The sequence below is a fragment of the Notothenia rossii genome, assembly GCF_949606895.1.
Source record: "Notothenia rossii genome assembly, chromosome: 6".
Lineage (NCBI taxonomy): Eukaryota > Metazoa > Chordata > Actinopteri > Perciformes > Nototheniidae > Notothenia > Notothenia rossii.
In genome coordinates, this window is record NC_136909.1 from 5,948,737 (window position 1) to 5,960,059 (window position 11,323).

At 40.0% G+C, this 11,323-nt stretch overlaps 1 protein-coding gene across 1 annotated transcript in view; it reads right to left on the minus strand.

The window, feature by feature from the left end:
- The window catches only part of LOC307044730 (poly [ADP-ribose] polymerase tankyrase-1-like), a gene marked incomplete at its 5' end in the record, with an annotated part of 42,388 nt that overhangs the window by 29,714 nt on the left and 1,351 nt on the right, over positions 1-11,323 (minus strand). Inside the window, 9 exons of the mRNA XM_079690042.1 lie at positions 1,209-1,330; positions 3,039-3,225; positions 4,121-4,187; positions 4,355-4,449; positions 6,237-6,257; positions 8,844-8,919; positions 9,366-9,402; positions 9,511-9,606; positions 10,644-10,868. Coding sequence (XP_079546168.1) covers positions 1,209-1,330; positions 3,039-3,225; positions 4,121-4,187; positions 4,355-4,449; positions 6,237-6,257; positions 8,844-8,919; positions 9,366-9,402; positions 9,511-9,606; positions 10,644-10,868 — 926 coding nt within the window. The remainder of the gene's footprint in view (positions 1-1,208; positions 1,331-3,038; positions 3,226-4,120; positions 4,188-4,354; positions 4,450-6,236; positions 6,258-8,843; positions 8,920-9,365; positions 9,403-9,510; positions 9,607-10,643; positions 10,869-11,323) is intronic.

The following is an 11,323-nucleotide window of genomic DNA, read 5'->3' on the forward strand; positions in this document are numbered from 1 at the left end:
GGCGCGGCTTATAGTCCGAAAATTACGGTAGTTTTATTTTCCTTTTACCACTGCAGTCGAAAGGCCCAACACAAGCATTTAGGCAGATGGAAACAAAGCTACACATAACAAGTGTTGCACCGTCTTAGTTGACCATTTGGTCATTTTTGTCTCGATTCAATAAAGATTTCTTTAGTGATTTGGTACATTATGATGCTGAGTGACTCATTTCCATGTCTCTGAAACACATCATTTGAAGTGTTGCTTCGGCGGAGACAGAGCTCAAACAAGGAGCATTGTTATCTCTGTTCCAGCCGGGGTTTTAACGTCCACAGTCGGGCTGTGCAATTAATCGTATTTTAATCGCAATTACGATTTTGGCCTGCCACAATTACGAAAACAACATAATCGAAAAAAACTATTATTTTGCTTTGCTAGGTTGTGACAGTGCTCTGAAACATATTTGATCTAATTTATTTGTATTTATCATATTTATATATGTTTAGTAGCTTGTGGAAGCGCGCCCCAAAATATTTGTTGATCTTGTTTATTGGTATTTATTATTATTTATTTAAATCTATCATTTATTTTTGTATTGTTTTTTCAGTTGAATTATACGTTCAGGGTAATCAACAGTTGAAAAGATGCTGTTGAAATTATTATTTGTATTTGTTTTAAAGTTCAATAAATGGATGTTTTCAAAGTCAATGAATAATCGTATTTAATAATCGTGATATCAATTATTGACCAAAAATAATCGTAATTATGATTTTTGCCATAATCGCAGAGCCCTAGTCCACAGTGAAATCTATATTTGATTTGAAGCCCCAACATAAGGACAAAAGCTTGATTCTCAAAGTGGCACCATCTTAATTCACTATTTGGTCATTTGTCGTCTTGATTCAATGAGGATTTGTTACACTTTTGGTGCATGTCTCATGGTTTGTGACTCATTTCCATGTCTCTAAAAACACACATTTTAAAGTGGTGCTTCGGCATGATTCCTGAGGATTGTAAGTTTTACAGATCTTTCGATTGCATCCACTTATCAAGGAGTAAACTAAATCTTACGAGTGTTTTTAAATGCCCAGATAAATGATAATTATAAATCTGAAATCAGTGGTTCTTGTTAAATGTGTAACAGAGACAGAGCTCAAACAAGGAGCATTGTTATCTCTGCTCCAGCAGGGGTTTTAACGCCAACATAAGGACTGAAGGTAGATTCTCACCAGCGCGGTCTCGTTGGTCTGAGGGTGTTTGAAGCTGATGATCTCCAGAGCCAGGGTCTTCTTCACTTTGGCCATGTCCGCCTCCCGGGCCGCCTGCAGCAGCGAGTGACCTTTGAACTCGTCTACATCAAAGACAAAGAGGAACAAGTTCATACATTTAATTTGTTGTAAATATATAAATGTATATAATCATTTATTTGTAATGTATTACTATATAACTACCATTCTGTATATGTATTTGTATCAACTGTATTTATGTTATATTTAAATGATGTTATGTTAATGGTTGTCTTTTTTGTGTTTCTGTTAAAGGTGGGGTAGGTAAGTTTGAGAAACCGGCTCGAGATAAACTTGTTGTTATATTCCATGGAATACTCTTAACATCTCGATAGCAATGAATATCTTTAGTGCTTTGACAAAAAATCCATAAAAAAATGTCATCTGTGGAAGCTGTGATACTGTAAAAACTACGGCTAAACGGATTGGATTGCCGCCCTGTCTGTCAGCCTTCCATCTCGTGCACGCACAAATGTATCTCGTGCCCTCATTGGGCGTGCCGTCATTGGGCGTGCATTGCAGCAGTACTTCAATGACTCGCCAGCAACAGGCGGCCACTTTCACCATGGCAGAGTTAGGTTCAACATCGTCTGCTGGTCGCAAAAGAAAAAATGTAACGGAGCAAATTAAGAACAAAAAGAAAGTGGAAACTAGGAGAAGTCAAACCAGAGTCAATATCGGAGTTGCTTTGGCTGTGTAGTATTGCTAACCTAGATGTGTTTAGCTTTGCCTGATATGTAACGTTACTGCAGCCTGCTCTCGCGGAGGAGGTGCTCAAGGAAGTCTGAAGGAAGGGGCGGATTCTTTTTGGCTGTGTACTTTCACATTTTAGTGCACTCGAGCCGGTTTCTCAAACTTACCTACCCCACCTTTAATGGGGACAGTTATGTAAGACAGTGGCTAAACAAAAGAGACATATTTTACTATTCATTTTTTAGATACTTTAATTTATCACTACCCTTGTGTCTATGTATTTGTATTACTTAATGAAATTGCAATGTTGTCAAGTGCGTTTTTGTGTTGCTGTCCTTAAAAAATACATGTTTTACCTTTTTTTGTTGAATATATTTTCCTATTATTTGATTTATGTAAATAATTTTCTTATTATAACTACCATAATGTGCATTTATTCATATTTGCTGTATTTACTTGGATTTATATAAACATTCTTTTTTAACATGTTTTTTTAAATGTGTTTTTATTATGACTATTTATTTAACTATTTCAGCATCTTCTGTACTTTTAGCTTCCCACTGTACAGTTTTTAACATTCATTATTTGTCCATCTTTGTTTCTTGTAGTTTATTGTTTAATTAGCACATTCTATTGTATCTTTTGTAACTCAACATTTTATTCCATTAACTGTAAATACTGCTATATTTTACTATATTTTGAAATGTTATTATAGTGTTCCTAAAATAGTTCTGTGTTCTTCATCTTAGTTTTAATTTGATGTATGCGCCACGACATCAAGTCAAATTCCTCGTACGTGTCAACCTACCTGGTGAGCAACATGTTTCTGATTCTCAAGGATCAGTAAAGTCTTGTGTCAGCAGTGTGTGTGTGTGTGTGTGTGTGTGTGTGTGTGTGTGTGTGTGTGTGTGTGTGTGTGTGTGTGTGTGTGTGTGTGTGTGTGTGTGTGTGTGTGTGTGTGTGTGTGTGTGTGTGTGTGTGTGTGGGGAAAGGTCCATTGTTACAGTAAGAAACGAGCCAAAGACAGCTTAGTGTTACCTAAGAAGCATGCGTAGAAAAGATGTGAGACTGAATACTCACAGGAGAGTCTTTCTTTCAGCTCGGGGGTGGGGGCCATGTCCACGGCGCTCTTGCTGTGGCAGTTGAGCAGCGTGGGGTCGGCTCCGTGGCTCAGGAGCAGCGAACAGACCTCCACTCTGTTCTTCGAGGCCGCCTCGTGGAGAGGAGTGAACTGCCACAGGTCCATCGCGTTCACACAGGCGCCGTGCTGCGGGCGGAACAGAACATTAGAGATTTATTTCCACACAAAATAAATACATTTCCATTCCCTTACTTGGACCAACTCTGTCATTCTCTCAGCGCTCCTATGCACTTTGGATTTGACTGTTTTTGTGTTTTCCTGTAACCTTGTGTATACATTCATCTGTATTTGTCTATTTATGTGTTGATAATTATGTTCATACACTTTTTCACCAAGGATTTTCAATGACTTCTCCAGGACCTTTACCTAACTTTCCATGACCAAAAACATTACTCTCAGCGGTACCACTGGAAATGGTTTATTTGAACATGGAACAGGAAAATAAGGTCTGCGTATGAAACATGTCGTGCCTATCTAAAACAAATCCAATAGGCTTACTAGCTTCTACACGCTAAAGCAACTCAAATCTCTCACCAGCAAAACACCTCGTCAGTTAAATGCTAATTTACGTTTCATTGCTATACCATACAGTATTTATTATCATTATAGTATTAATATTTCTGCGACTAGATAAAATATAAATTATATTTGATGGAACTTTAGTTACATTTCCATGACTTTTCCAAAACTTTTCCAGGGCCTGGAATTAGCATTTTGAATTTCCATGACTTTCCCAGGTTTTTAATGACCGTAAGAACCCTGACTATCTCGCTTCATTTTGTTGTTGCCTCTATTCCTCAGATAGAGAATGGTAGGGCAGCATTCAACAATATAAGAATTTCATACACCATGTTTTTTAAGAAGACCTGCAAACAATAAATGGACATTAATACGTCTGTGGAATATGATTTGTAGGCTGGGATTACGTCTCTATGATAAATTGAAAACATATTTAGCTTCCTGCAGCGTGAGTATTGCACAAGCCACTTCAATTGACTGTGAAACCTGTGTTGGTTCTTACTTTAAGCAGGAGCTCGGTGACCTCAAAGTGGCCGTAGGAGCAGGCGTTGTGAAGAGGAACCAGGCCACTGCAGGGACACAAAAAGCATTGCATTATTAAAGGATGTAGTATTTTAAACGCTGTGGCTCAGTGGGAAAGTGCGCTGATCAAGTTAGAGTCCCACTGCAGTCAGCATGTTGTTGTGTCCCTGGGCAAGACACTTCACCCCAAAACAAAACAAAAAAAGCGTCTCACCCCTTGTCCTTGGCGTGAACATCGGCCCCGTGCTGCAGGAGCAGCTGGACGATGCGGACGCGGTTGTATCCGGCGGCCAGGTGCAGCGGCGTGGACTGGAAGAGAAGACGGCTTGTTAGCAAACAAAGATGGCCACCGGGGGGCCAGTGTGTGTGTGTGCTGCCTTTAGGAGCAAGCGGCTGATTAGGGCCAGAAGCATGTGTTTGAGTTGCAGATGAATGGCTGATGTGATGATGCAAAGTCAATGGTGGGTAGAAAGAAAGAAAAAAAAAAATCCAGCGATAAAAAATAATTTAGTTTCTATCCGAATGACAACGAGAAACTTCAGGTACCTTTACTGACACTCCCCAATATCAGCAGAATAAGGTAGTGTACCTAAGTCTGAGGGGTTTTAAATTAGGTTTGATGGGGTCAGATGACAAGAAAGACAGCAACTGTTAAGTTCAAAATGGCTGCGTAGGCATTACGGTTGGGAGATGATAGCTTGATCATGGCTATGTCTGCTTTTTTATATTTTGAATATAGAGCAGGTAAAAGATAATACATATTTAGCAAAAATGTTACTTCTTGATGTTCATTTACGACGTTTGGATCCTAGAACGAAAAAGTAATACTTAGAAAAGCTTTACCTGCAGTGAATATACTAAGGGAACTCAACACTGGATTCAGATTTGATGAAATGCTATCAAACCCCAACTGTAATTTGATGTGAGGAAGCTACAAAAAGCAGGAAGATTGCTTTAATTAGATCAAATAACTTTCTTTCTTTCAGCTAAGAAAAATAAACGTTAGTCTTTGAAGTGAAATCCAACTTCAGGGGCATTTGTTCCGAAAAAGTATTGCTCAGGTCAAGCTAACTTGGACTCAGGTCAAGCTAACTTGGACTTTCCATGCAGTGTGATATTAATGTAACTCCCAAAACGGATAGATCTCAAGCCACAGTGATACAAGGTCGAATCATGGAGGCCTCGTTCAGAGTGGGATGACACGAGCATGTTAGCAGTCATTACCATGGAGGGTTAGCATTAGCATAGCACGCGAGAATGACAGGTGAAAAACTTTAGTCCATTAACCGCTTCCAACGTGAAGTAGACACACATTTCACAGACTGAGGAATCGTTTGACAAAATGCAAAGGGGGGGGGGGGGGGGCAGGTCTTCGGGCATGCATGAGTGATCATCCAAAAGGAAAATTGATTAATGAATAAATAAATAAATAAAGCCCAAATCAGAAAGGTTGACTGAAGAGCTTGAAAAGTGTGAGTGAGAGTGCAAGGAGAGGACAGACGCTGAAGAGAAAGCAGGCAGAGGACACTGTGGACTCCTCTCGTAGTCCAAACAAGACGAGTCGTCACCATGACACCAAACCACTCACTCAATCATAACCACACACACTCACTCTCTCACTGACACACACACAGTCACTCTCTCACACAGTCACTCTCTCACACAGTCACTCTCTCACACAGTCACTCTCTCACACAGTCACTCTCTCACACAGTCACTCTCTCACACAGTCACTCTCTCACACACACACACACACACACACACACACACACACACACACACACACACACACACACACACACACACACACACACACACACACACACACACACACACACACACACACACACACACACACACACACACACACACACACACACACACACACACACACACACACACACACACACACACACACACACACACACACACACACACACCAGGGTAACGAGTGACCCGTACACCCAGGTCCATGATGTGCAGTGAGAGCCAGATTATTGGTCAAACAAAAGCAATGGATCACAAAAAATAAGCAATAACAAAAAAGGTAAGAATCAGAACAGAGCATCAATCAAGTGGCCGTTATCAAAACTTACCAGCATTTTCTGGGATGTTGACTGAAGGACAAATGTTGCCAGAGTCACACGGAAAACAAAAACGAAACAAAAATTACAAAAATTACATTTTTCTTTTCACAGCAATGCTTTTTCTCTTCCTTCTTAAGTCGATGCAACACAAGCCCTGGTTATTAAATCACGGTTTGATCCGTGAAAAGGCCAGAGAGGGGGAAGGGCTGAGTGTGTGAACCTCCTCCCTTTTCTCTGTGGCTTTGGGAGCTGGTGAACGGTGCCCGCTGTTTAAATCACAGACAAAATCTACACTGACGGATCATGCAAACTCTAACTACACTGCAAAGGAGGCGAGGAAGGAGTCACACTTTAACTTCTGTTGGAGAAAACATGGTTAGGATATACTGTTAGCCACATTAGACATTAGAGAGAGGAGCAAGTGGTTTGTACACAAATAAGACAATCTAAATAAGCTCTAAAGAGATATCAGTGCCTGCAAGACTTGGGAATGAAATGCAAAAACATTCTTACACCTGAATCAGTACCGCTTGAAGCTGACGTTAAACAATGAGGCCAAATATGTTCTCTAAAGTGCGTCTTTGCACCACCTTCCCTACGGTGGCTGGCGAGGGCCATTAGGAGTAATGAGCTGCAGTTACACGTGCCAAAAGACAAGCAGATGAGGAAAAATCTTCACCAACTTGACGAAACATGCACAGTGTTTACTTATGGCACATTTCCACTGCAGTGGGGTAGCCCCGTTTAAGCGTCCCTAAGCGTCCTCGCTCAGGCCTGCCTCGCTGGCCGTTCGAGGCCGTGGCGCATTCCCATTACAGTTTAGGACCTGGGGTAGCAACGCAGTGTAGGCGGGGCCTCTGTGCAGAGACATCCTGGAACACTTTCACATTCCGAGTTGTTCCGTCGAGCTCCCGCTGGATTGTATCGTCCCCAATGAGATGTAGGAACGTCGTCACCTCCTCGGTCGACCACGGTGCATTTTTGTAGCTCCTCCGTTTACAAAAATGCTGCAAGCTTGCTTCTAGATATATATGCGACGCTAGGGATGATCTCGCGCGCGATCTTGTGACGATTCTCTCTGACCAATCAGCAGTCGAGAGTGTTGACGTCACTAGTTCAGCCCTGGCCCGATAGAACCACGATTTTATGGGGCCGGAAAAAGTACCCGCTAGCCGGTGCTACGCTATCTGGAAAGGCCACCAAAAACTGGCCTGGCCGCTTGAGGACGATTAAGGACGCTTAAACGGGGCTACCCGCTGCAGTGGAAATGCGCCATGAAAGAGCTGCATAAACAAAATGCTGCAAGAAGACCGGGTGAAAAAGTTGGCCAACTGTCGCTGTTGGTGGAAAGTCACCTAAAATGTAACTTTCATTATTCCGTTATAATTAGGTTAGCCAAGTTCGCTAAACAGTTTACAGCATATCTTTAATAATGTAGGACGAACATTTTAGGTAACTTCCCATGAACAGAGACAGTCTTTAGAATCCCTGGTTTCTGTTTTGAGCTTCTTGCTGCGTTTCATTTATGCATCCCTTTTAGTAAACGCTCGTATGTGTGGTCATGTTGGTGAAGATGTTTCTTCATCGGCGTGTGTTTTGGCACAAATTTGCATCATTTCTGAAATGTTTTGGGCCGTTGTAGCTCGTTTGCACCCGTCACCCACTGTATGACCCATCTAGAACACTCAAAGAGGAAAAATAGTCATGCTCTAGACCAGGGGTGTCAAACTCAAGGCCCGGGGGGGCTTCAAAATGTTACTTTTTTTTTTTTTGTACTTCTTTTCCAGAATTTGGCTTTTCTTTTGAAATCATTTTGTGACATTCTCACTGAGGAGACTTGCTTTTTTTGCCCTAGACTTCTGCTTTCAGACGTAGTTAATTATGAAGTTATTACCCTATCTGATATTAATCTAATGCAGAGGCAATAATGTAACATAGTACATTATTTGATATATATTAAATATTTATACATGTATTTTTATATAGTCTTAAAGTTACAACCGGCCCTTTGAGTGCAACCATAATGCTGATGTGCCCCGAGATGAAAATGAGTTTGACACCCCTTATCTAGACGCTTCAAATAACTTCCAATCACTTTGATTTACAAAGAAACTAACCTACATTTCAAGACCACAATTAGCTTGGCTCCAGCGTGGAAAAGTGATTATGTGGAAGAATGTCCAGATACCCAGCCAAACCACGCTATAAAATGATAAACAAACCCACTAAACTGTAATCAAAAGTAATGAGTTTTCTTCACTAGTTGAGGGAAATGAACACAGAACAAACTAATCTAACTATCTGGACTCAAAACATGTTTTTTATGGTGGGAAAGTAACCCATCTGGCAATACAAAACACCAAAAGTTAAGATGTTATAATAGAAAAAACTGGATTCGAAGTATAGTCTTAAGAATCTACATGTTTCAGAGGTTTTGCACACGGTAAGTTGGCATCATCCTGCTACAAACCCAAGGACACAAATCTCCGCTATATCTACAACAAACAAACAAACAAACTAATCTAGCCTAGTATAAAGTATTTCATAAAATGGCCTCGTTCACAGCATGTTGTATCCAAATGTTTGTGAAATGGTGCGGTACGAGCGGTTCTCTACCTTGCGTCCATCGCTGGCATGGCAGTTCACATTTAATGGAGTCAACAGTGCCATCAGCTTTTCTTCATTTCCACTCCTGTAATTACATGGTTGAAAGAGACTGCTGTCACTAGGGCAACCGGAAAACAAATGGCGTTATCATGCACTGGTCAAATGTAAGATCTTAGGCTGTGGACTAGTGGAAAGACAACATCCCATAATACACGTTATTGGTGTTTAAATGGCTATTTGTGTGTTTTTGTCTCTGAAAACGGTTCTAAATTCACCATAAATTAGGGTAAGATAAGGAAAAGAAACTTGGTATAAGGAAAATGAAGGTCTTAATGTAAGTTATTGTCATGTTGGTAACGTTAAAATGTTTACCCTATTCAATAGTCTCTCCCCTTTCTTATCAAAATCAACGTCCCCTTTGCTTTTAATGAGGTTACATAATTTAAAAGTAGTTCTGCAGTCTTTCACAGATGAAAATGAGGCTGTTTGACTCTGGCCAACAGGAAGTAAATATGTCTGTCTGATACTCACCTTGCTGCTTCCAGAAGTTCATCCTTCTTGTATTCACCTGGATGGAAATAACATTTTTTTCAAAACACTTTCCATACATTCGAGTATAAAGTGGGACATTTATTTAATGATTAAAATATTGGCTGTGAGAGGAAGCGGCACTGACCGGTGAGAACAGCCTTGGCTGAAGGGTCGGCGAGATCCAGAGCAGATTTTCCGTCAGTGTTGCGGATGTTTGGATCTGCGCCATGCTGGAGTAACACTGAGGGACAGAGGAGCAGACAAGAACATACTTCAATAACAATTCCTATGTTATGTAACTGTGTGTCACCCAGTACCTGAGGTGTAAAGATACTAAGTAGATTTACTCAAGTACTTTCTATTTTATTTTACTTTGTACTTCTACTCCACTCCAGTTCAAAGGTAGATGGTGTACTTCTACTCCACTACATGTATTTAATACCTTTAGTTACTTCACAGATGTGGATGAATGATGTGAAATATAATCAAGTGTTGAATCAGACTTTAGTTCCACCTGGAGTAAATCCACAAGCTACCCTGCAGTATACAAAGTCATTCAAACTAGCTGCACCTTTACCAGCTTTGAGAACACTTTCATGATCAATCATTATAAAAAATATCATATCTATTATTCTGAAATGGACCAATCTGCACAATGACTACTTTTACTGTCGCTACTTTAAGTATAATTTGATGAGAATACTTTTCTACTTTTACTTGAAGAACATTTTGAATGCAGGACTTTTACTGTGACAGAGTATTCCTACACTCTGGTACTTCTACTTTTAATCAAGTACAAGATCTGAGTACTTCTAATTTTACTCAAGAACAACATCTGAGTACTTGTACTTTTACTCAAGTACAATATCTGAGTACTTGTACTTTTACTCAAGTACAAGACCTGAGTACTTCTACTTTTACTCAAGTACCAGATCTGAGTACTTCTACTTTTAGTCAAGAACAAGATCTGAGTATTTCTACTTTTAGTCAAGAACAAGATCTGAGTATTTCTACCACATCTGCCCAGATTAAATCTAACAAAACACATGTGTGGTTTACAACAAAAACCAACCTATAAAGTTATGTTCATGAACATAGGCTAAATATCAGTTAATATTAAATAGGACTAGATCATCACTATAATCATGAACAATTTGCACAAAAGCTACCTTGCTTATACACATTATGAAGGGCCAAATTACAGCTAACAAAATCTGTCTGTCTAGAAAACCTTACAGATTTGCATAATTCCCTGTGCCTAAACACGGGGACCCTTACCAATGCAGACGTCTATCTTTCCCTTGATGGCAGCCTCGTGTAACGGGGTGTAGTTCCAGTTATCTCTGGCGTTGGGGTCTGCTCCCTGACACAAGAGGAGGCTGACAACCTCTGCGTGGCCAAAAGAGCAGGCGTTATGCAGGGGGATAAGTCCACCATCATCCCTGGCGTGAACATTGGCCCCCGTCTGCAGGAGGTGCTCCACCACATCCTTTCTGCCAAAACCTGGAGGAGGATCAAAAGGCATTTCAGTTCAGCATTTCCTCAATATTTGGCTCCTCTTAAAACATAACTACCAAGGCTATTCCTTCTATAAATACTTCAATTCAAACATACCTAAAGAATTCACAATTAGATATGATCCTTGTTGATGCATAGAAATGATGTTTGCATCTCTAAGCCGTGAGTTACACAGTTACTACATTTAATTTGTCCAAAACCTTTTTTTATTATGCTTTATTTTTTCTAGTTCATGTTCTAAAAGAATATCGTTTTCCTTGTAAAGAAAACATGTTTATATGCTTTTTTTCAAAATGCATATAAACATAAGAAGTAATGCCAAATGTATATTTATGTAAAGATGCGTACGTAATTGTACAAACATTTGGCAAAACTCTATGTCATTATGGTGATGTCAATAAAGCTCTTTGAATTTGAATCATGAAAGTCAAGCATGTGAA